General features: G+C 40.5%; 1 protein-coding gene across 1 annotated transcript in view; it reads left to right on the top strand.

Annotated features, from left to right (window-relative positions):
* Window positions 1-27288, top strand: part of shank2a (SH3 and multiple ankyrin repeat domains 2a) — a 200651-nt gene that overhangs the window by 81233 nt on the left and 92130 nt on the right. Inside the window, 5 exon segments of the mRNA XM_063882408.1 lie at window positions 7090-7241; window positions 7994-8161; window positions 11025-11141; window positions 15883-15960; window positions 24257-24323. Coding sequence (XP_063738478.1) covers window positions 7090-7241; window positions 7994-8161; window positions 11025-11141; window positions 15883-15960; window positions 24257-24323 — 582 coding nt within the window.

The raw sequence follows: 27288 nt of genomic DNA, 5'->3' as shown, positions 1-27288 counted from the left end.
ATGAAAAGAGCTGCAATGCATATTATGTTGACACTCTGCCTGCAACAAAGACACCTTTCTCCCGCCATGATTAGGATGCACTACTCAGATAATAGAGAGTGTGAGCCCTTTTCTCCTGGGTGTGAGATATACTGAGACCTGACTGGACAGTGTATAATATGGACCCTGTGTGCCTCTGGTCCTGGAGACGTTCTCTGTTATAAGGAACAGAATGAACCTGCAAAGTTTCAGTCAGTTCCTCCAAAATCACCCAGAAACTCACAATGTCTCACTTTCACTTTTATTGGAGGTCTCATTTGGTTTTAAGCCATGGTTTTCAGATATATGCACCTGAGAGTAGTTGTAATTGTGTGGTTTTCAAACAGTTTTCTCTCCCAAATAAAGTGGATTTATGTGAGTTATCGATGAGTTGGTAGTTTGAGTAATAATTTAACCAGTTTCATGTTTCTTTTCATCTTACTTCTCATATATCTTGATATGTTTTTGTTTTTGTACAATACTAATACACCACTGTATATAACAAATAAACTTGTTGTATATTTGAGCACAATACCCAATTCACTCCAGGATAAATTAAGTATTATGATTCTATTATCCAATTGCACTTTTCCAATCTCTATCCAGAATGATTTTAATAACCAAAGCAACGTGCACATCTCTCTGTGTCATTGGGCTATTGTTAAGCAGCTAGCAATGAAATCTGATGTTAACACTGAGCTCCACAGCAAATTAAGTCAAGATTACAAGTGAGAGGATGTGCATGTTTGGAGATAATAAGTGGTTATTATTGCCAGGTTGCATTCTCCCCAGACACAGAACTCTTATCCTACAAGTGTGCCGAGGAGGACTTATAACTACCATCCTAGCATAGCACCGAGCATCTGTTCGGTTTGTGTTATGGAGCAATAGAGTTGTGTTGAAAACACATTGACATTAGGATGCAGCTCATTACTCCGGGCACTGACTGCCCCCCGGTGTGTTTGTGTGTAAAAACATGGAGCCAACAATTGTTTACTCTGACTGAACACACACTCTCAGGAGTACCTGGTAACTCGCATGTTGACTCTTGGAAGGAAGTCGGCACCAACCAAAGCCTTCACAGTGGCCCTGAGCGTTAAATGCTGTCTGTGGAAGCAACTGGATGTTTGTACCTGTTTTATATCCTGCAACATGCTTTTTATTGCATAGTAGGGGGTGGTGCAGTAATGAGTCCTAAAAGCCAGAAATGAGTCAGCATTCTAATGCTTCCTGTCTCTGATCTGGACGTCAATGTGTTTGTGGTTTTTATACTGAAATAAGTTCTGTGGTTAACACAAGCTAAAGAGATTGTTATACTACAACTTACATTAAACCACACTGGTGAATTTAAAAACGATGATTGCTTAACAAGTTTCGAAATAAGACAACTTAACGTCATCACGCCCAAACATTAGCCGCCATTAGCTTAGTGGTGGTGACGTGAAGTCATGTGACTGTGCTGTAGTTCCTTTATAGCCCAACATTAGCCTCCTTTAGCTTAGCGGTGGTGACGTGAAGTCATGTGACCGTGCTGTAGTTCCTTTATAGCCCAACATTAGCCGCCTTTATCTTAGCGGTGGTGACGTGAAGTCATGTGACCGTGCTGTAGTTCCTTTATAGCCCAACATTAGCCGCCTTTAGCTTAGCGGTGGTGACGTGAAGTCATGTGACCGTGCTGTAGTTCCTTTAAAGCCCAACATTAGCCTCCTTTAGCTTAGCGGTGGAGACGTGAAGTCATGTGACCGTGCTGTAGTTCCTTTAAAGCCCAACATTAGCCTCCTTTAGCTTAGCGGTGGTGACGTGAAGTCATGTGACCGTGCTGTAGTTCCTTTATAGCCCAACATTAGCCGCCTTTAGCTTAGCAGTGGTGACGTGAAGTCATGTGACCGTGCTGTAGTTCCTTTAAAGCCCAACATTAGCCTCCTTTAGCTTAGCGGTGGAGACGTGAAGTCATGTGACCGTGCTGTAGTTCCTTTAAAGCCCAACATTAGCCTCCTTTAGCTTAGCGGTGGTGACGTGAAGTCATGTGACCGTGCTGTAGTTCCTTTAAAGCCCAACATTAGCCTCCTTTAGCTTAGCGGTGGTGACGTGAAGTCATGTGACCGTGCTGTAGTTCCTTTATAGCCCAACATTAGCCTCCTTTAGCTTAGCGGTGGTGACGTGAAGTCATGTGACCGTGCTGTAGTTCCTTTATAGCCCAACATTAGCCTCCTTTAGCTTAGCGGTGGAGACGTGAAGTCATGTGACCGTGCTGTAGTTCCTTTAAAGCCCAACATTAGCCTCCTTTAGCTTAGCGGTGGTGACGTGAAGTCATGTGACCGTGCTGTAGTTCCTTTAAAGCCCAACATTAGCCTCCTTTAGCTTAGCGGTGGTGACGTGAAGTCATGTGACCGTGCTGTAGTTCCTTTATAGCCCAACATTAGCCTCCTTTAGCTTAGCGGTGGTGACGTGAAGTCATGTGACCGTGCTGTAGTTCCTTTATAGCCCAACATTAGCCTCCTTTAGCTTAGCGGTGGAGACGTGAAGTCATGTGACCGTGCTGTAGTTCCTTTATAGCCCAACATTAGCTTTTTTCTGAAAAAATCATAAAGCCTTGTTAATATGTGGAGACATACGTCATCACTGCACCACTTCACTGACTGGATGATTACCATGTTTAATGGGAACAGAGATCCATAAAGTAGGACTGAGATGAGATGTGTGAGAAATAAAATCTGCCTGCTCTTTCATTAAATTGTCCTTTCTGTGAAAAGTATTTAACGTACGACAATCCTTCCTGTTCTGGGAGAAGGGATTACCTTTCCTGGATTTAAAAACACTTAACCACTTTATGTTACCACTTCACTCTAAATCAGTATGTATTTAAAAGCACATTACAGTTATTGTTTACCAACACTGTTGTACCTGAGGTGGACAATTATGTTTATTTATGATCATTTTAATAATATGTCAAGGGTATCTCTGCTGTGCGGCTGCTCTTAACTCGGCCAGTATTGAGTTGGCACAGCTTTCCCAGAATGAAAAGGTCTGTTGAGGGGAAATAAAGGTGAAGCAGAGAGGAGAAAGCATTATCAAGCAGAGAGTCTGCGTTATCTTAATGGGCTTCGAGAGCAATTGTTAAATAAACGCCTTACTGCTGAAGGGGAGATTAGCACTCTTGTTACACGGCTAATATTTAAGGGCTAAAGTGCAACGAGGCGACTGAACAAACCAACGACTGTACTCCAAATGTATTGAGAATGATTTCAATGACTTCAGAATTATTGTTTAGCTTCAGCTGTCTGTCTTCTTCTGTTGTTCCCTTTAGTGTTTACTTCCTGTCTGTCTTCTTCTGCTGTTCCCTTTAGTGTTTACTTCCTGTCTGTCTTCTTCTGCTGTTCCCTTTAGTGTTTACTTCCTGTTGTTTTTTCTTCTGCTTTTCCCTTTAGTGTTTAATTCCTGTCTGTCTTCCTCTGCTGTTCCCTTTAGTGTTTACTTGCTGTCGTTCTTCCTCTGCTCTTCCCTTTAGTGTTTACTTCCTGTTGTTTTTTCTTCTGCTGTTCCCTTTAGTGTTTACTTACCTGTCTTGTTCTGTATGTATTTTCTTTACTGGGGAAAGTTTAGCCATCATGAATCCAAACTTTCGTGCTCTCCAAATTGTTTTTGTTGTCCATAATCTTCGTCTTATATGACTGCACAAAGTCCCATGATCCTCCTTAGCAACGGTCATGTTATCTTTAGCAATGGTCTGTTAGTGAGTATTAACATCCTCTGAAGTGTCCAAATTGACCAATCAGAATTGACTATTCAACTTAGCTGTGGAATAAAAAAATAAATGATTTCAGCCGTGTGGCAAAATCTCTCCATGTCTGATTTTAAACATAGTGTGTGAACTCTTTGTATGCACACAGTCAGCACCGCTGGAGAAATTGAGGCTCATCTTCATTTCTTCAAAAGAAGCTTTTCATACTTGTATAATGGGTGCAATGACTGCCACAGCCTTTAAAATTGTCCAAGATGATTATGGTAGTTTTATTTCCTTTGCTAAATGTTTAATTTTGTGCCTATAAAAAAAGTTCAAAGAAGCTGTATCTGTCATCTTCTCGTACAACATGTGACTACTAAACAGATCCATGTTGAGTGCTTGTACAGAAAATAAAATCTGTTTATTTCAAAGGGAAATTAGGACACATTAATTATCTCTGAGTGGAGGATCTCATTTAGAGTGACATTTTTAAAGAGGTCTTAATTACAGTGAAGTTTCTATTACTCTAATTAGTTGTGACAAACACTTGACCTTCTGTAATCAGCCGGTTAACATCAGGGCAAGATCCTTTCCCTTTTATATGTTGGAATACTTTGACATCAATATGGACTTCAATATGAATGAATATATGGTGAATGTTTTACATTTAGATGGTATCATCTTCAAAATTATAAACTATATGAATATGTACTGAAGGGAAAACCTGTGAGAACCCCAAAAAATTATGAAATCTGTGTTGATTTGGCTTTTTCTGTCACTCATTTGTTCCTAATCAGGTTCATTCATGCAGGGCAGGCTAGAGCTTCTTCTCAAGGTTAAACTCATTCAACACTTTATTTGAAGCTTTTTACTTGAGCTCATTTTGGCAGGCTTGTAAATCTTCAACTAACCTTGATTGGTGACTTTTAATCTGCAATGAAGCGACTGAAAATTAGTCTTTGTCCCACTCCAATATGCGGTAACTGGGATGTGATTCAGAAATGGGAGTCTATTGTTAGCCGAATGCTAGAAAGACAATAGAAATCTTGCAGACAGTTTTGTTGAATTGAAATGTATTTTTTTAGAACACCAGACTGTTGTGTCATAGCTTGAAATCACAACCAGCAATTTAGATTTGGACCATTTGGATCACCCTAACAAGAAGCCCTTTACATTGGGAATAAAACCCCCAGCTTTTAACTTGTCTGCATGGTGTTGCTCACACTGTGCTTCACATGTAACCTTTAAATTATTCAGTGTGATCTTCAAGAAGGCAAACAGAAAATGAAAGCAGACTTTTCCCAGGTGGTTTGCACAAAAGAAAACAAACTGTGTCATCACATCCTCGGTGTCAGTCCCTGGAGTCGTGTGCAGTCGTGTGCATACTGATGGAAACTCAGATCACTGTTCAAGGCAAAGTATGACTCCCTCTTAGAAACAAACATGTTTTTTTGGGCTCTAGTAGTAGAGTAGTGCAGTGATGACGTATTTTTATAAATCGACCCTGAAGGCAGCATCTCCCTGGATCAAAGGAAACATTGGAGTTTGGATTTTTGCTGAAAATAATCTCCGTATCAAACAAACGTTTACTTACAAGTTTTGTTCAGTTGGATAATCTGCACATATTAACACCACTTAATGAGTTTTATAAAGCTAATGTGGGGCTATAAAGGAACCACAGGACGGTCACATGACTTCACGTCACCACCGCTACGCTAAAGGGGGCTAATGTTGGGCTATAAAGGAACTACAGCACGGTCACATGACTTCACGTCACCACCGCTAAGCTAAAGGAGGCTAATGTTGGGCTATAAAGGAACTACAGCACGGTCACATGACTTCACGTCACCACCGCTAAGCTAAAGGCGGCTAATGTTGGGCTATAAAGGAACTACAGCACGGTCACATGACTTCACGTCACCACCGCTACGCTAAAGGGGGCTAATGTTGGGCTATAAAGGAACTACAGCACGGTCACATGACTTCACATCACCACCGCTACGCTAAAGGGGGCTAATGTTGGGCTTTAAAGGAACTACAGCACGGTCACATGACTTCACGTCACCACCGCTACGCTAAAGGGGGCTAATGTTGGGCTTTAAAGGAACTACAGCACGGTCACATGACTTCACATCACCACCGCTACGCTAAAGGGGGCTAATGTTGGGCTTTAAAGGAACTACAGCACGGTCACATGACTTCACGTCACCACCGCTACGCTAAAGGGGGCTAATGTTGGGCTATAAAGGAACTACAGCACGGTCACATGACTTCACGTCACCACCGCTAAGCTAAAGGAGGCTAATGTTGGGCTATAAAGGAACTACAGCACGGTCACATGACTTCACGTCACCACCGCTAAGCTAAAGGCGGCTAATGTTGGGCTATAAAGGAACTACAGCACGGTCACATGACTTCACGTCACCACCGCTAAGCTAAAGGGGGCTAATGTTGGGCTATAAAGGAACTACAGCACGGTCACATGACTTCACGTCACCATCGCTAAGCTAAAGGCGGCTAATGTTGGGCTATAAAGGAACTACAGCACGGTCACATGACTTCACGTCACCACCGCTAAGCTAAAGGAGGCTAATGTTGGGCTATAAAGGATCTACAGCACGGTCACATGACAATGAGCGTGATGTCGTCTCATTTTGACACTGTTGAGTACCCAACAGTTTTTGATTAGTTTTACAGGATGCAAATAATTAATGGAACTTGGTTTTAAATTGTAGGATTGCAAGAAGACAGCCCTGAATCTGCTTTATTAGATCTTAACTTTTTTTACACGTGGTCCTCATCATCTTCTTTATAAAATTCACACTTTTTGTATCTCAATTTCTTTTCCTTTCAATTTTCTTTTTCAGAATGTTCACTAGTTTGCATTTCTGACTATTTCTTCAAAATGGCGCTCTATTTTCTCATTAATTCTAACTCCTTCTTCATGTATCCTTAATCATATTCTTTAAAAAATTCACACTTTCTGTCTCCCAATTGTTTTGCTTTTGATTTTAGTTTCAAACTCCTGATTTTTTTCTCCAACTTCTTAAAGTTTTACAGAACGCAAATAATTAAAGGATCTTCGACTTGGTTTTAAAATCGTAGCATTGCAAGAAGACAGCCATTTCTTAATTCTTAATTTACTGACGTTTTTTATTCCAGGCCATCAATAACCATTGACTTTTAGACCAAGAAACAGGGAGTGGTAAAATGCTGACTCATTTTCAGATTTCAGGACTCAGAAAAGAGTGATTTTAAAGCACCTGGATAAACAGTATGTCAAACATTATCATATCTGGATTAGTTTTTCTGTAATACATTTTTCGGTCTATGATTTATTGTTCTAGAGAGTCCGCTGACATTTGCCGCTCACCTGGACAACATGGTGGAGATGATCAAGGTTTTGAAGAACGGAGGCGCTCACCTGGACTTCAGAGCTAAAGACGGCATGACGGCGCTGCACAAAGCGGCCCGCTCCAAGAACCACGTCACACTCACGGTAAAAGAAACGACGTCCTTCATCCTCCGCTTTTATCTTCTTACACCTGCTTTCCACATCCTGCTTTGTTGTATTTTTTTTGCAAAAGGAGTCGGATTTTGAAGCGTTGAAACTTTGTCAGCAAACAACACGATGAGATGTGAAGTTAACAAGCTGTCACAACTTCCCGAGGAGTTAAGACGAGCAAAATCAGACTGATCTTTTCAATCTTTCTCACAGTGCTCTTTGTCAAAGAACAATTTAATAATTGCCTTTTCTGTTTTGTTTCATCTTCAATTATTTTCTAAACTTTTACCAGCTTTGTTATTTTAACGAGTTTGGCAGATTAAAGTACGACGTAACATTTGCTTTGGAAAAAGAAAGTTTACTATGATAATGTACTAAGAAATACTCCCAATGCTTTAAAATCTCCTAACACCAGAGTATGATTATAGTTAACAACCCTTAATATACATACTGATTCATATCAATAATCGTTGCACATAAAAAGCCTTTTTTAGGACTGAAAAAGGACCGTAGTCTATATTTCCTATAATTGTATTATCATTTAATGTCATCATTAAATTAAGTTAAATTTAACCTCAGCTTTGGAGACCGAAAACTAAATTCTGTTCTTGCTAAATAATTCATATTTCTTCTGTCTGTGTCTTTTGACCCCTCACACACACACACACACACACACACACACACACACACACACACACACACACACACACACACACACACACACACACACACACACACTCACTCAGACGCTGCTGGAGTTGGGGGCTTCTCCGGACTACAAGGACAGTCGTGGTCTGACTCCTCTGTACCACAGTGTGGTGGTGGGGGGGGACCCCGGCTGCTGCGAGCTGCTGCTCAACCACCACGCCTCCGTCTGCTGCCAGGACGAGAACGGCTGGCACGAAGTTCACCAGGTACTTGCACACACACACACACACACACACACACACACACACACACACACACACACACACACACACACACACACACACACACACACACACACACAGCGGTGGCTCAGTCAGTAGGGGCTTAGACTAGGAATCGTAGGGTTGCTGGTTCAAGTCCCAGAACAGACTTGAAATATGGAAAGTGGACTGCTACTTGGAGAGGTCCCAGTTCACCTCCTAGGCCCTGCTGTGGTGTCCTTGAGCAAGGCACCGGACACCTCCAGTCCCCCCTCCCCATTGCTCCCCGGGCGCTGCACGATAGCTGCCCACTGCTCCTAGTACTAGGATGGGTTAAATGCAGAGGACCAATTTCACTGTGTGTTCTCTGCTGTGTGCATGTGTGTGACTAATAAAGAGGGTTTCATCCTCCGATTCTAACTCTTATCTACACACACACACACACACACACACACACACATACACACAGCAGGTGCAAACACATGAACACAGAAGGTTTTTTTGCTCTTTTTTTTATTTGGAACAGCTGGTATTTGGAACATACAGTATTACCAAAGCACACATACACACACACTCTCACACACACACACACACACACACACACTGACACCTACTGTGGCCGTCTGTCTTGCCAGCTGTTACCTTTTATAAGTAAATAAAGCCATTTGAGGAAAAGCCACCCTGCAGCAGTCACACATTAGTGTCTACACACTGTCGTGTGTGTGTGTGTGTGTGTGTGTGTGTGTGTGTGTGTGTGTGTGTGTGTGTGTGTGTGTGTGTGTGTGTGTGTGTGTGTGTGTGTGTGTGTGTGTGTGTGTGTGTGTGTGTGTGTCTGTGTGTCTGTGTAGGCCGATCAGCTTTTTCACACATCTCTCTCCCTGTCCAGTTGTGAAATCCTTGCCTCCCTCTCTGTGTCTCAGACGTGATAGCAGTCATCTGTCAGACCGCACAGTTCGTTCAGAGGGCAGAAAATCTGTTTTTATTTCCTCATGACGTCAGATTTCAGATCCTCTGTGGAGAGAAATGAAACCTGCATAACCTTGAAACTAATTTAGGAATGTTTAAAGTTCAAGTTGTCTGTAATCCCAGTTGGTCTTTATAATAATTGCTGGCTGTGTTTCTGTATTACAGGTTTATTAATGAGATGACCGGAACCTTTTTTTGCTTTTAGCTCACCTCAAACAAATTTTATGGAAATGTAATTGGAGTCATTCTTTTTCCTAATAGCTCATTTAAGATCAAATCAGTTTTTTCTTTCCCACCAAATCTAATGATGTTGCAGACTTAATACTCACAAGAGGCAAAGGCTCTGTGATGCATCGTGGTGCCGTAAGCCATGATGCTACCGTCAGCTAGATGATCGCTATCTTTATTTAGCGTGTTAGCATGCTAACAGTTGCAAATACTTAATAAACTTTAGGTAAGTGAAGCAAAATATAACATATGAAGAAGCCTGCATGAGTGGTTAAATCCTTATAAAAACACCTTTAGATATTTGTCCCACATATACAGAGTTCTTTTGACAGGTCCACTTCACATTTACAGATTGGTGTACACATGTATTTTTTTGACATTGTCTCCACATTGACATATTTGAATTTGCATTTGCACGTGTTTGCATATTTACAGATTGGACTTCACATTTACAGATTCCTCTTCCTGTTACACATTTGTCTCCGCATTATAATACCGTGTGTCTTCACATTTACACTTGTATCTACGCTACATATTAACCCATTCGTATTCACATTTGTCTCTTAGTTTACAGATGTATCTTCACATATTCACATTTGTATTCACATTTGATTTCACAACAATATTGTTATTTACACATGACTGTATATTCCACATGTCTCTTTCCTTTAACAAATTTGTCTTCTTGTTCACATTCACTTCCACACTACACATCGAGATACAGATTTGGAGGTATTTTCAGACTTAAATCAAATACAAATACAAATAAATCAATCCCATATTGAAAGACAGTTACAGAAATCTCCACACATTTTTGCATATATTTCTGTTACCCTAACATCCCCATACTTGCACAGTTGAGTGAATCAGACAGTCCATACAGAGTAAATCCCCCCCCCCCCCGATGTTCTCTCGTCTGTGCAAATGCTTCATTACGTTACAAAACTCAATCACTCTCTGAGACAATACTCTACTGTAACCTGCTTTAGTTGATATGCAGTTGTGCGTTTTCCTTCACAAACCTCTCCGAAATAAACCTCAGTGTAAATTGGCCATTTCCCTTTAATCCCCCCCCCATGATAAACCCCTAAATTGCCTCTGTCACCATAACCTCAAACGTTAATGACATTCAGTGAGGGAAAATTGGTTCATAAAAGAAACAGTTCCCTGTGTTTCTGACAGCCTTTACAATCCGTCTGATTAACAATTGATTATTTCTTAAAGCTCTGCACACACTCCTGTATCCTCACATCTTCAGGGTTCAAACTGAGGGTAACGCGGCTCCTCTGCAGCACACCGACATCTAGTGGCCAGTCTGTGGTACTGCACATGCCACCAAGGGGAAGTCATATGACAGAATGGAGATATGTGAAATGGTAAACCCTGATAAGCTATTTAGAGAGCGTTTATATGTTGTACAGAAACATATACAAAGTAAAAACACCTCCAACCCTAACTACTAAATGGTCCCAAATCATTTATTTCATCAGGTGAACATTGGTTTTAAATATGTAAGATATAGTAAAGACATAACCTTGTTTTAAAGTCTTTTTAAATACAGATAAATACAATTTTATATGGTTTTCAATCTCATACCATACCTCCGGACCTCTGCAAACTGTAATAAAGCTTTTAAATGTAATACAAGTTATTGAAATACTGTGTGTGTGTGCAGGCTTGCCGTCACGGTCATGTTCAACACCTGGAGCATCTGCTGTTCTACGGAGCGGACATGAGCGCCCAGAATGCATCAGGAAACTCGGCCCTACACATCTGTGCCCTATACAACCAGGTGAGCAGGTGTGTGTGTGTGTGTGTGGGGGGGGGGGGTGGTGTAATGTGAATGAACATCACTTACTTGCACTGTATGGATCGACCTGGTACTATTTTAAAATGGATAATCCTCGTCTGTGAAAGCGGGAGAAATGTGGAGCAAAAGTAAAGCATGCAGATCATGAACTGAAACCACTGGAGATAAACTACACATGTTTTAAAGTGGAAAACTGTCTTCAATACACTGGCGTCGGTGATGTATGGAAATGTGAGATCCACATTTACCTTTTTCCCAAATTTGGTGATTTTGGACCGACATGGATGTAAAATGCACCTTGACTGTGGCTCTTGTTATGATGCATTTTCAGATCCTTGGGCCTCTTTTTAAGTAGTTAAAGGATTTGAGTCCACACATCTGGATTCACTTATCAGAGGATCAAGCTGAGCAATAAGCTGCTGCCAAACAGAATAACTGATAGCTCTCGATGAAAATGTCCTTATCATCTTAATAAAGAAACCCCTCAGCTCCCTCTAGGTTACCCGTTTTCAGCCTTACTCCTTCCGAGAAACACTGATCAGGTCCTTTTATTTTGGTGGATGAAACCCTCATTCATGCTCTTTGTGAAAACCTCCCGAACATCTGGATCTTAAACTCTCAGAGAAATCAGATGAGCAAACATCTCACAGCTGGTAGGAAGCTTTGTCATTGTGAAACATATTGTTGACATCAGTATTTTTTCCTGTTTTTTTTATCCCAGGTTAATTTGTTTTGTAGAGGAGAGGACCCGTCAATAATTGGCTCACAATTTAAACCTCCTCAACATCTGGACTGTATATGATCCAATAAACAACCGACCGTCCACTTTCTGCTTTGGTCCATCTGAGAAAAACACTCATTTTAAAAGTGAAGCTGCTTAATTCAGTGTTTCTCTATCGCAACGTTCCTTTGTTTTGTTTGTTGGTTAATTCGACTCTCAGTAGAAATCTCCCACACATCTGGATGTTAAATCATCAGATAATTAGGACGAGTAATCATTCCAGGCTTTTTCTGTCAAACATGGTTGCTGAAGCACAGATTTTGATCAGTGTTTGTACCACCTGCGTGGATGCTGACATACATCTGCTGTTTTCCTGCTGACTGCACCTCCTCAGTCCCGCTGTTTGTAGAGCACACAGCCTGCAGGCTCTTTGTTGGACTGATCGTGTGCAGTTCTTCTTTCATGGTGTTTATTAAACTCATGTTTGATGCTCTAATGCTGAGCGCGGAGAATTCCCACAAGTCACTGTCTACCTCTTATTACAGTAAATACTTTAACATGTGACTCTTCCCTGATAGAGTGTAAGGTAAGAGCATTTCAAATCGGTTACATGGTTCTGTATTGTGCAATTATCTTGTTGGCAAACATTTCTCTTAAATGCACATTTTCTTCGTAAGAACGATAAATGAATAAAGAGTTGGTTGCATTTTGGGATCATAAGAGATGTTGTCTTCACTGATAATGCTGTCATTGCAGTCAGCTTCTCCTGATAAGAAATCCCTCATTATATTTGAGGTTTTAACTGGAAGCAGAATTATCCACAGAGGTTTCCACGTCTAACTAAGGGGCTAAAAGGAGAGCTAGATGATGCTAGCGCTTAGCATCCATTGGACATGGTTCAGTTGGTCCGTGGTGCGTTCAGGCTCTGTTCAGTTAAATGGTGTATTGGCTGGAGGTAAATTATAATCTTATCATGGATACTTGTCAAAAAGGAAGTTCAAGTACATGGGATCATATTTGTTGTATATACCTGCCACAGGTGAGCCTTTATACATTTGCCACAGGTGAGTCTTTTGTATTTTTGCCACAGGTGAGCCTTTATAGATTTTCCAGCGGTGAGCCTTCACAGTTTGGCCACAGGTGAGTTGGCTGCCTTTACTTAGCTCCGCCCCTCCAGGATGGCAGGAGGGCGGTGCAGGTAGAGGAAGGTTGCAGTGGGAGGGGGATTGTTTTCCACCATGCCTACACTCAAAGCACAAAACCAGAAAGAAATCTCTGAATGAACAGCTGTCTTTTTAAATAAATCTCTCTCATAGACTGTTTGACTTTAAGCCTGTGAGTGTATCTAAAGATCAGCCACCTCTAAACTCTGTGTTTTTACAGAAAACGTTTAACACATTTGCCTTTGGAGCGTATCCAGTTATGCAGAAAATCACAGCTTGGATTCACAAACAGCCCACAGCTGCATTGACTGAGTGTTTCGTTCCACTTTCAAAGATGAATCTCGCTGTGAAGCTAAAGATCCACGTGCCCCTGACCTTTCAGATGGCCTTCACACCAGCCTCTGTTTGTTAGTGTTGTGAGGCCGTGCAAAGGGACTGAAATTATGTTTTTGTTTCCATGCATGGAGCCGGGGAAGGGTCCATTTTAATATAGTAAAATATTCTTAAACCAGATGTGAGGCTTCCTTTTCTCAACAAATCCCTTGGGAAAATCACCGCTCTGCCCATCGCTTCATATTTAGGACATAGATCTTGAATAGCACTACATGAATATATATTTCTTATAGGAAGAAATGTATTTAGGTTTGAGTTCAATAAACCACAGTGTGTTGATGGTAATAAAGTGTCAAAATTGACCCCAAATGATGAGTTTTTGGACAACAATTGAGCTCCAGAGCATCGAAAAATAATATAAATATATGATATGTATTTAATGAAGACACAATAGTTGTTAAAATACACGTTCACCATTTGTTTTGGTCTTTACCTTTTAGTAATATATAATATATATATATATGTTCACAAGGCACGAAAAAATTAAATGCAGTTAAAAAAATAACAAGTAAACAAATTAATTATTAATAAAATGAATCCAGTTAATTATAGATAAATATAATACATTAAATTAAATAAATCTAGATAATTATAGATAAATATAATAAAATAAAATCTACTTAATTATATATATAATATAATAAATAAAATAAAAACATTCATAATAATGCAATTAAGTTGTGCTCTTTTCATAGGATTTTCTACTTTAAAATATATCAGTTTTATCATTAAAAAAATAAAAGGTCAATAATAATAAAATATATATATATATTTAGTATTTTTATAAGTCTATTTAATAACTCAAAAAGACTCAGAAAAGAGTTAAAAATAATGACAATAGTTTTGGGACTTTCCTCAATATTTGATAATAAAACATGTAAAAATCCTGGGTCCTGCCACGTAGCTCTGGAGAGCTGCAGCTTGAAGAGGATGATGATGACTGAATCAGAGGGGGTTGATGTAACTGGATTATTCTGTTATCAGGCCGGCTTACTGTACATCATCAATATTCATGAATTCTCTCTCCTCACAGAGCAGATTCCAGCGCTGTTAAAGAAACTGAAAAAACGTCTGCATAAAAACATGTGAGAGTCCTTCTTCCACTGCCCTCTCTCTCAGTCACTAACTGGACATGAAACGCACAAGAGAAACCCATTTAAAGCTGATATTCCATAGACATGGCTTCCCTCTGTCTCTATAGTCTGTACATTTCCCTAAAAGCTAAAATACCTCTGCTTTTATTCATAAGTCTGACACGTTTCCATTTGCAAGGGTCATTATAAGTGTATGGAAACACATGTGGTGTGAGAATGAACAACACACTCATGCATCCTTTGAATAAGATTTGAGTTTCTATTTGCTGCCATTTGTCAGAATCAGTGTGAGTTTGTATCAGATATAGGGAGTCTGGGGCGCAGCGGATAAAAGCGCCTCACAAGTGACATGTGATGTAATGTATTGAGCTGCAGAACTGAACGCTGCTTCTCCACGTTGGTTTTTTTAGACCTGGGTTTAGAGCGAGTAGCATTAGGCTGCATAATAAACAATTGAAGACATGAAGTTTAAGACCCTTAGTTCCTAAATAATGCACAGTTATACAGGAAGTACTAACAATAAAATGCTTTAATTAATGATGTATGTCACACATTTCTATTCGTAAGCGTCATTATAAATGTATGGGAATGTCTCCACTCCATAAGAGTAAAATACCACCCTCCACGATTGTTTATTCAGACCTGTGTTTAGAGCAGGCTTCAGATTAAGACCCTTGGTTCATAAATAACGCACAATCATACAGGAAGTAGCAACATTTGAATGCATTAATCCACGACTGTCATACATTTCTATTTGCCAGCGTCATTATCAATGTATGGGAATACATGTGTGATGGCTCCTCTCCACATGAGTAAATATAACACACCCCTGCATCCTTTGAATAACATGTTTAATGTCTGAACGCTGGCATTTGTCAACACTGCACAGATTAAGCTTGTGTTTCTGTGTGAGCAACTCTCAATAGCTTATTGTGGATCTAAAATAAGTATTTATGTCCATGTGTGTGTGCACGGTGCATGCGTGGTTGAGCACTTTGTGGGCGATTTGTGCAGCAGATTCAAAGCCCTCAGCGCTCTCCAGCTCTCTGTTCTTCTCTCTCTACGTTTCTCCATCTCACTCCCTCTTTCTGTTTGAGTGCAGAGATAGATACTCACTTAGCAGCGCAACAAGCTCCATTCCTCATGTAGGTAGTAGATTTTTTTTTTTTGTATTCCTCTTCCTGTGGCAGTGTTTGGATGTTCAGCCACTACTTCTGGAGGTTTCTGCTAAAGTCACTGGAAGCTAATCTGTCGTTTTCCTCCAAAAAGTAGGAAAAATGAAAGGATTTCTGTGTTGTTTTAAACCTTTTTCCCAGCTTTGTTTTACTCATTGTGTCCTCTTTCCTCCACAGGATAACTGTGCCAGAGTGCTGCTTGTTCGCGGAGCCGACAAAGACGTGAAGAACTACAACAGCCAGAGTCCATTTCAGGTAGAGTCACACACACACGTTAAAAAAACCCATATTCTCCAGCGTTTGGTTTGCTTCTAAGTGATTACAGGAGATCGATTAACAGCTCGCTGCATGGGGGAAACATTTTTAGTAGCAGCACATATTATGAGGTCTTCATCTCATTTGTTACCATGGAAACAGTGCATTACGGTCAAGGTCAGTTGCAACATGGGATTGCAAATGTCTTTTTCCTGCCCAGCATTAGATTTGTTTCCGTTGTAGAGGAGAACCAAACGAACATCGAGAGCTCGAGAGCGTCCGTTTAGTCATTTAGCTTCTCAGCTTTTTACAACAGACGTGTGTTTCATCAACTTTGGGGAACGCTGAAAAACAAATCTAGCTGTGAGAGGAAGTTCATACAACTCCTGAAAGTGTGTTTTTGTAGTAGGAAGAGCATGCTGTTCTCTGAGTGACTACATTGGGAATGTTAAAGGATTTAAAACTGCTATTATTTAAAAAAAGTTGATTTAAGGCAATTTGAAATGCTTCAAACTGAACAAAATTAAAAGGAAACTCATTTTAAATCCAGTTTTAAACACAATTTAAAATCCGGCAATACGAGCCAAAACTTATTAAACACACAAAGTTATTTTGCACAATCACACAGGAGTTTAACAGTTTGAGTGTGTGCGTGACGATAAGCCCAGTCTGCTCTGATCGGTTAGCTGGCCGGCTCTGTTGTGATTGGTCAACATCTTAGAGATGTCCCGCCCCTTAGCCGTATCATCGTACAATGTATTGGAGCGCTAGCCAATAGGAGCGTGAGTGTTACGTAGTGATGTCACTATGTTCAGGAAGTGAAGAAAGGAGTCCAATGGAGGTGTTTCAGGCAACTCCCTGTCACGACTTGAGTAAAAGTGCAAAAGTTTAAGACTCAAAATAAACTTTAAGTACCAAAACTGATCCTTTTTTCAGAATAAAGCATTTATTATCTCACTGCATTAAAAGTGAGGCATTAATGTGTTCATCACTTTAACTTCGCAGCTTTTAAAAGGTGGCGCTAACTTAAAGGTCTTTGTAATGCGCTATCTTAATAGATAATAAACCTCCTAATATTTAGTTTTATCTGAATCTGCAAGTAGCTGTTAACCAATGCTGTACAATTAATGTGATGGAGTAAAATAGCATAAAGTGAAAATACAAGCAACTGAACTCAAGTATTCAGTACTGTATGTACTTAGTTACTCTCCCACTGTGTTTATACACATCTAATCATCAGGCAGAAACCCGGCAGCGTTCGGAGCTGTGTCTCTGCGACGACTGACTCTTAACCTCCTCCTGAGCTGCAGAGGAGGGTGTTCACGCAGGCGTTTATGACAGACAGTCCCACGGGGTCCTCCACAGCCTCTCCAGTGGAGCGCTTGATTAGAGGGAGCGCTTGTTGAGAGGAGAGAGCCCGGGCTGAGCGCTCATCACATCACGGTGTTTACCGCTCGGCCTGCATGCAGCTCAGTGCGGACGTAATTGCAGATCTGTTGGAGAGCAGGATCAATAATCTGTTGCATCATGCCTGTGGACGTTCAGAGAGAGAGGAAGCATCTCTTATACTCTAGAGTTAAACGGGCTCCATCGTGCTTTTTGGGGGGTTTTCTCTTTCCTGTTGTAGGTTTCTGTGCTTGTAAATGGTCAGCAAAGGCTAACATTGGACTCCTGTGTTTAGTTCCTGAACACAATGACATCACTTTGGACCACTCGTGCTTCTATTGGCTAACGCTCCAACACATTATACCTGATAGGCTAAGGGGCGGGACATCTCTGAGCGGGTTGGCCAATCACAACAGAGCCAGAGACTGTGCTCTCTAAATAAAGCACATTTAAGCATGAAAACATGTCACTTTAGAGGCAAAACACACAAATATAAAACTGAAAATGAACATAAAATGTCTTCTTATAGAAGCTAGATCTAAAAAGTCTACATTTAAATCACATTACATGTTATTTAGTTGACGGTTTTAAAGAGTGACATACCTAGACATGCCTATAGGAGCAATTAAGGGTATCTTATCCAATGACACTTTGACATGTTGACTGCAGGGGTTGGGAATCCAATCACTGACTCTCTGATTGGTAGATAAAGTCGCCCCATTTAAACTCTGATGATGTTTGATGCCGTTTTGTAGTTTATTGGAACATTTGGCTGTTAAATTAGCTGGAAAAACCCTTTTGCGTTCAACCAAACTATCATTTTTCTCTCATCAATCATCATTTTTGAAGTTGCATGTCATTATATCTGCTTTTCTACGAAACTTTTAATCAATTAAAATGTAAAAAAGCCAATTTCTGAACCATTATGGTGAACAAAACCAATCTGTAAGTCATTATATTAAGAATCTTTAAATTCACAGTGAGTGAAAATCTCAACATTTAGAGATAGCAAGTCATTTTTTGGAGCTGTCCTTTTGAGAACGGTGATAAAAGCATCATTATATAACAACAGAAAGATAGCTTGTGCAGGAATGTGTGAAACAAAGGGGCCAGTTTTGAACAGGAAATGGTTTCAGTCTGTCAGACTCACAGAGAAGAGATGCTGTCTTTCTTTCTGCTGCCAACATTTCCAGCAGCTTTCCGAAAAACATTTGGGCAGAAATGTGTTGGGATAGAGACACAAACAGCAGATCTCCACTGACAGAAACCGAACAACAAGCAGCCACTAGACATGCTTTGCACTCTCTCTTTTTTTCGAGAGGAGGAACTCGCTCTCTTGCTCTTACTATCTTTATCACAGTTGCACTCTCCACCTACACATGGAGCCAGAAGCTCTATCCAACAAGTTTAGGCCTGTTCTCTAAAGTGGCCTCGATCTGAAAAATACAGAAATTCAGTAACTGATGTAGAAGAAGAAAAGAGGGACAAGTGCTTCACAAAACTAAAATGCAAACGTATATTAAGACATTTTGTAGACCACTTTGTCACTCATCGGGTTTCAACCTTTTCACCACATTTCATAACCCCTGCTGCAGGGATTCTGTTCCATTCAGCTACACGACTATAAGTTCAAGTCCAACTCAGGTGCTGGGGATCAGGTCCGGCTCGGTTTCATCCCAAAGGTGTTGGGTGGACAGAAGACCCCTCGACTTATTCCTCACTAAATTGTAATAACCATGGTGCTGGATTTGTAGCTACAATCAGTCTTCCACTCTGTTAGCTACGGTGGCCTAAAGGTCCAAACGCCTTACAACGGCCCAAAATACTTCAATTCGAAGGAACGTGCTGCAGCTTCAGAAACGATGCAAACACCTGAGCTGTAAAGTGCCTCCATAATGTGTTTGCATCTTCCTTTTACATTGTGTTCTTCTATATGTAGACTTGTCCTTGCACTACTTTTCTACACTGTAGCTAATGTGCCTGAACCTTGAAATATAAATATGAAAGTGAAGCGTGTTTCTATGGTCTAAGTGTTTTGCATTTGCACCTGCCAGCCACCGTAGTCAACCCCTATTAACGCTGCACCTCCAAATGAGAGCACTCTTGCCCAAAAGAAGCAAAACAGAACATTTTTGAACATTTTCAAAATAGGACTCCTAGATTTGGCCCAAAAAAAGACTTAAATCGCACATAAATGAATGGAAAACTTCCCCTAATCTGTGGGAGGTTGTAATCAATGAGACTAATAATTGGGATATTCAAAATTAACTCGGAAAATGTTCGGAATAGGCTTTCACCTTTTGTCCCTGAAGAATTTTAACACAGCACTTAAAATTAAATATTCTAATACAAAAATATGAAGAAATATTGATGTTTTTTGTAAATATTTTAATTGTTTATTTTTTTACATAAACATAACGATGTAATTACAGAAAAATGAGAAGACGAGATGGTGTGTGAAATACAAATAGAAAAAAAACTAAATTACAACAAAAGACAATAAAAACACATTCAAATGAAATACCATAAAATAAACTCCATGAGGACTTTGAATAAAATGTGCATGTTGTAAAATATTTATAACAACGATAATTACCTGAAAACTGGAACTGATTCGTCTCTAAAGCAGCAGGGACGATGTTTTTCCAAATAAAATCATAGATTCCTTTTAAATATATAACACAGAAGTCTAGATGCAGTTGTGAGTGACATTTCCGTCTGCATTAGTACCCAGAGAGCAGGCCCTCTGCACGCTTGTCATTTGAACGGAGGAGAAGCTTCATGTAAACATCATCATTAGGAGCCAAATGAAAAACTGCAAAGTGCAAATGTTAATAAAAAGTGATTGCCTGGGCTGAAGGACGCCTGCCGCTGCTCTTAATTAGGACACAGCGTGGGTGTGTGGCCATGCCATTTGATAATATCATGTGTCAGTCTGAGTGTGTGTGTGTGTGTGTGTGTGTGTGTGTGTGTGTGTGTGTGTGTGTGTCAGCTTAGCCTGATCACCATTGTGGCGTGCAACAAAAGGAAGAGAATTTGAGGACAGAAAACTCCCATCATCCTCTCTGCCGTTCTGCAGATAGAGGGCTTTCACGGAGATAAAAATTCCTTTTCTTTATTTAAAAATCTCCTCCGACAATTGGCCATGTTCTCTCCACTTCCCCTAACTCTCTTTTGTCTCCTCAAACAGAATTTCCCTCGTAAAATAACCTCTGTGCACTTCTAAGCTTTTGATCCTCACTACAATACCTGATTTCATTGACTTTCTTTCTTCCTTTCACTCCAATTTCATATCTCCCCTGCACCTTCTTCTAATCTAATTCCTACCTCCACTCCTCATTATAATTATCGTCTGTTTCCCACTTCCTCCTTTATACCCTGGCCTGTTTGCCCCCACACATTGTCTTGTTTCTCGTCGCCTTTGGCACACACTGTACGTCAGACCTGATTTTCCTCCTCTGTTTCTCTGTCTGCCTAATTGTTCAGAGTCGCGTGCTGCAAATTACCGCCACTAGTGACATGCAGTACAGTACGTCAAATCTAGATTCAAACCTCATGTCATTGGGCCAGATTTGGCAAAAGCAAAAGCAGACAATTTGTCCTGTATTTCTATATTTCTAGGTGCATAAGTATGGTCCATTACTGTCAATTCGAACCTGGTTCAAGCCGAACAGCCAATGAGCAGCTGAGTTGGGGTGCCATAGCAACGAGTACAGCAGCCCAAGAGATGCTAGCAGGGAAGCCCACTCTCCATCCCCCCACCTTTAATGCCTCAGTGGGAATTATAGGCAGCAACAGCACCAGGAACTCATGTAAGATGAGTCCAGGCTGATAGGATTACACAGGAAGAAACATACAAATGATATTTCAAATCTGTTTGTTTTACTAAATGTACCAAAAATGCATCCGTGCATCAAAGCGTATTTTACATTTACTGTGGATCCAGTGATTTTGTGTATATAGAGACTCATCCTTAGTGATGCATCCACTAAGTTATTCCTCATCGGTTATTTTGGTGTCTTTCAGCTCTTTTCTTTTGCAATTTTAAAGGCAATTGTACTCTTTAAGCGCTTTGTTTTGGTTTCACAGACAGCAGCTTTTACCTGAACGTTCCTGTTTCACTGTATGTGTGTGTGTGTGTGTCTTCAACTCATTTCTTGTACCCTGTCTGCATTCATTATTATTAAATGAGTTGGAAAACATGCGGCTGTTACATCTTAAGTGTCCAAAACCCACACATATTAGACATTCAGTCTTAAAGCTGCCGTTGGTTTTGCTTGAGACATCCTCGCTCTCAGTTAGTTCTGCTTCGGTCAGTTTTTCCCGCCGTGCTCGGTGGATCTTCATCACTGTCACTTCCCTCCTGACGTGTTACTCCATCACGTGCACGAGCCAGATCCGACTTCCTGTGGGAGAATATCCTGTCACCGATTTATCACACATGGTGGCGTGCATTATGGGAGATCCTGGGAGAGAGTGGGAGAGAGTGGTGAAGGACACACACCCTCCTCCAGGCACAGATAGACCTCGAGCACCGGCCCTTTTGCCTTTTATCTTGACCTTATAACATCAGCATCTTTCTTATTTCTGAGGCCTAATATGAATGCCTTTATTGAGAAGGTGGCACACTTCATTTCTTTGCATGTAGCATCATTGAACTGGCATGTAATGTCCCTTAAAACTGTCGCAAAAGTAGTTTTTCCAGGTATAGATTTATGTGAAAGTAACAATAAATCGCTGGCATTGCAATTTCTAAATTTGAGCCCCTTGTCCCTCTTACATCCTGCATCCCGCTGACAGGAAACAGCACATGAAGAAGAGCAGCGTCTCAGTAATTGAGTCACACGAAACGGAAGATATTGTATATTAATGCAGCGTGTTGAAGAATTCAAGAGGATGGAAAACACGTCGGTTAGAGCTTCTCGAGTGCTTTTTCTCTCAGTATTTATTTGAAGAAAAAGGTCAACTGTGGAGGGAGGCGGCAGAGTATTACTACTCAAGCCAACTCCGCTTTAATAATACACTTTTTATCTCTTCCTCCTGATTTTGTTCTCCAGGAATCAGAGATTGCATAATGCTGCTGAGACGCGTGTGTGTGTGTGTGTGTGTGTGTGTGTGTGTGTGTGTGTGTGTGTGTGTGTGTGTGTGTGTGTGTGTGTGTGTGTGTGTGTGTGTGTGTGTGTGTGTGTGTGTGTGTGTGTGTGTGTGTGTGTGTGTGTGTGTGTGTGTGTGTGTGTGTGTACACATGACTTAAGGTGTGCTGTAGCACCAGGAGTGATGCGCCTGCAGGGACAACAGGAAGCTGATCTGGGTCACTGACAGGGGGGGGGCAGGCTTTACCGCCCCCTGCTGGACACACACTGGAAATGCATCTTTGTTTTAATTGGTCAAAGGCAGAGGAATAGTTCATGGAAGTTGTGTTGATTTATTTGTTTGCACTATAGCAAGGGAATTTACATTAAAGCAAAGAGACAGTGCAGATAGGAAGGCAGAGATCAGATAAAGTACAAACATATAATAAGTACACAACCAAGGTTACCAAATAGAAACACGTAAATAGCATCATTGTGAACTTAAAGTTACGTGTTATTAGCCTTGTGTATTGAAGTAGAAGCCAGTAATAGCATTGTAGATAAAGTATACATTGCACATAAACAGTGAAACACCATAACACATGCTGATAACGGCTTTTAATTGTCCTTTTTACAAACAAATCCTTACCTTAACCTATTAATACTTGGTGAAATGTTTCATTTTTTGACTTATTTGAGAACGAAAGTTCATTCTTAACTGTTTGATAAAACAAGGTGTTAATTATAATCTGTGTGTTATTGGATTTTCTTGATATTATACACGTAGGGGTCCCTCAATGTTGAATCCATCACTACAGCCTGGTGATAGGATATTGATATCTGGTGAATTGTTGTCAAAAGGCAGGATGGGATCAAAACCATGTAAGTGGAGCTTGTGATAAACTAAGAATTTGGCCTTGCATCCAAATGATTCTGTCTAATTAAGGTCTATGTATGGGAAATTGTCCAGGTATATACAGTTAGTGTCCAGAATTTAAGAAGAAACAACAAAAAAATATAGAAATATTGGAGAAATTTTAGAAAACATAGAATTACTCTTCTGTATATCTGGTAACAACTTAATTGGGGACGCTTTAAAACACTTATCACGCCTCAACTACAAAGAAGTAAGTATTTCCATCGGTTATTCGTAAAAACACAATGGATTTAGTTTGTGTTTTTACCCAATAAATAATCCACGTCTTTTCTCCGTCCGTTGTTTGAAGGCAACAGAAAACGTTCACTCTGTCCTCTTCACATAAACTAAACATGTGACTTAACGTGTGTGTGTGTGTGTGTGTGTGTGTGTGTGTCCTAGATTACTGCCCTGCTACAGATGATTAAAGCCATGAAGGATTTTATATCAAGTTCAAAGTCAGATTCTGTTCAAAGAGGAGGAAATTGCTGACATTATTGCGATTAAGTTCCTCTTTCTTGTTTCTGATGGAGTACCTTTTGAAATCTGAGTTAAAATCAGCCTGGAAGCACATGGTCTTTGAACGTTGCTTCATTGCTGGTTAAAATATACTATAATTAAATGTATATTTCTGTCTCCACAACATATTTGTGTTAAAGTAGTGCTTTTACAATACTATCTGAAGGTTATCATTATAATACCTGACATTTATATAGCGATTTCAAACAGTGCTCAAAGACGCTTCGCAGGCAAATAAAGAAAAACAAACAAAAAATATAAAAATAAAAGTCCTGAGCCAAGAGGAGACGGGGGGAGGGGGGAGAAGGTGTGTTTCGAGGGCTTTTTAAAAGACGTGAGAGCTTTTCGGGTGTGAAAAGCACCTGAATTGAAAAGATAAACAGACTTTTATTTCCCCCTCCAGGTCGCCATTATTGCTGGGAACTTTGAGCTTGCAGAACTCGTCAAGAACCACAAAGAGACAGATATAGGTAAGTAGAAAAGCAGCTTTATTTCTCTGCCCCTCCATCTTTTACCTCACCTGCCACGCAGCGCACATTCCTGAATCTCCCTTGGGATACATTTCAGATCCCCCCCCCTCTGGTTTGATCCTCCTAAATGACCTCCCGGTATAATCCCCTCCGCGGGATTACGAGAGCTTCGCCCAGAGGATTCAAGTTTGTGTTCACACCGGGACAATCGCGGGCCGATTAGGCCAGGAGAAATGGTCAATGCCTCGGTCTCCAGCTTTGCTTACAAGGAAGCTGATTGGTCGGTTTCCCGAGGTGTCCTCTGATCTGCACTGAAGGGTTTGATTGAATCTTCTGCAGATGGATTTAACGGTTCTTCTAGTGATGGTGATTGTTTAGCACACAACTTTAAAGCTTGAGTTGTGAGTGCTCTAAGAAATTGGGAGCTGCAATTATTGGACTTGGGTCAGTGTCAGGGTCAGTGTTAGGGTCAGGGTCAGGGTCAGGGTCAGGGTCAGTGTTAGGGTTAGGGTCAGACTAGATTTGTTCGGACATTAGACAACAGCTTCTTTGGACTTTTACTTCAATTGTTGATATAATTTAGGATCATGGTGTACTTAAGACAATAACTCTTTGGATTTTACTTAAACATATCTAATCTAGGTGATAACAAAAGTGAGGATTCAAGTGGCTTCAATCACAAACTGGTAAGGGAATTCCCCGCCAAGGGTTAGTCCTATCTCAAAATGTTAATTAAAGAAGAAGATGTTGTGTATGTGTTAATCAACTTAGCTTCAAAATGTAATTGGTCCATGGCACACCTTTCCACAAAGTCAATAGAAAATCAAGACTGTAGTTTTTCATTCATCCTGCTGACAAACAGTCGAACCCTCACACTGTATTTTGCAGTAGCAGGCCGTATATTTCACACCCAAGCCTTCAGTATTGTCCTACCTGACTACATCCACCTTTCAATACCATCATTGTGACGTCATGGCTAAAGAAACCACTAATAAAATACAGGAACGCAGTAAAACAGGGCGTTGCATCACAGTCAGGCGAGAATGAATGCTATTACAAAAGCAAGAAACCCAAATAACACAAAGTCAACCTCCTTTCTTTCTTCAACAAAAGTTCAACAACTCTGTTGTATAGATTATCTGAGTTTTCAGTTCCAATATTAAGTCCAGTTCAAAAGTCATTGTGGAGCTTCGTTTTCCACGGGTTTATCCCTTTTAAAGAGTTGAAGACACTGGACCTTGGGTTAGGGTTGGACTAGATGTGCCTGGAACCTTTCAGGATTTTAACTTGAACTCCTTTGATGAAAGTAAAAATACAACAGCTCTTTGGATTTAACGATAGGAATCTGTTGTAATATGGAACCAGAGTTTTGGTTTGAAAACGATTTACAGATGTTTGAGTGAGGATTTAAGTGGCTGCAATCAAAAACTAGTTAGGCAAAGCTCCACCCTATCTCACATTGACATTAAAGGTTGTATTTGTTCAATAGATTTGCTCCAAATTGTAATTTACCGATGCTACACCCTTTGACCGAGTCACATGAAAATCAGGCCTTCAGCTTTCCCTTTAACCTCCTAAAGGATAGACAAACTCTGTTCTTGTACTGAGCTTCCTAAAGAGTTCATTGTGGTTGGAGATTGCATTAAAATTCACAATGGCGCCTACAGTATATATTTAAACTGTCTGAGAGTTATTGCGTCTCCATCTGTGTGTGAGAGGAACGAGAGGGAGGTGAGAACACAGAAAAGATTTCTCACGAACATGCAAAGATGAAAACAATTTTGAACAAATTCCATATCTTGCTATTTATTACCTTCGTTGCTTGGTTGCCAGGCACACACTGATTAATTTCTTTGGAGGCAGAACGGTAATAGAAAGCAGACTCTGGTTCAACACCTGATGGAGTGAGAGTTTTAGATTCAAAGTCATTCAGAGAACCATCAATAAATAGCAGCTTTAAAGCACCTTTACAGTAATATAAAATCACGTTCGGTGTGTCCGCGTGTCGGTGGTTACTGCAGAGAAGGCTGCCTGACAATAGAAAATGTCTGCAGTCGTGTGAAATGAACACTGAGCCGTTCCAGTAGTTTGTGGTGCGCAGAGATGACTCAGGGATTATGGGGCTCAAGAGAAAATGAGAAAAGATGAACAAACAAATAAATATTTAAAGGAGGACGGAGAACGATGAGGTTAGGAGGGAAATGAAAGAGGGAGTAATCTAATCTAAAGATGTAATCCTGCAGTTGTTGCCCTCTATCTCTCTCTCATGGACGCCAACAACGTGGAGGCGACCTGGTGTAGGGCTACATGAGACACAGTGGTGCAGGATTACCCCCTCAAAAAACCTTGTTGAACCTAAATGTGAGAGCATGGTAGGTGCGTCGGCAGTGAGTCGGTTTTACACATTCTGTTCTGTTTCTGACCTGTTGTGTCTGAGCCGGTGTGGAGTTTGGGTTGGAGTGTATCGACTTGCCAACATCGGTTCAGCCCCGTACTGTTCGACTCAATAAAGTTATTGAGTTAGTTGAATACTCAAGTCTAATTGGTCAATTTGGACATCCAGAGGTCAATTTAACGTCAGGACATAAACACTAACAGGAACATAGTATGGGCTCCTGTTAGTGTTTAAAGACTGGTTCATGGAAATGAAAATGTGAACAGACTTGGACGGTTAGAGAAAACCTCAAGTCAGGTTGCTGTCGCTGCTGGAACAGAGTATAATAGGATCATTTAAAAATATTTGGTAATCAATGTGTTGCTTTAAATGATTCACGGAGTGGAAGCCGTGTAGAAAGCGGGACAATATGAAAGATCTGTCGGGGTCAGTAGCAATAATGACCGACTTGCTGCCCATTATTCCATCACGTGTATACTTCTCTACCACTAGGAGTCCCTTAATCAAACAATAACGAATGACAGAGTTTGGGGATGTTTGAACGTAGCATGGAATAATGGGATTAGGTGC

Source organism: Eleginops maclovinus, chromosome 4, assembly GCF_036324505.1.
Source record: "Eleginops maclovinus isolate JMC-PN-2008 ecotype Puerto Natales chromosome 4, JC_Emac_rtc_rv5, whole genome shotgun sequence".
NCBI classification, from domain to species: domain Eukaryota; kingdom Metazoa; phylum Chordata; class Actinopteri; order Perciformes; family Eleginopidae; genus Eleginops; species Eleginops maclovinus.
Note: the sequence above shows the minus strand (reverse complement) of the source record. Positions and strands in the feature narration are given on the sequence as shown.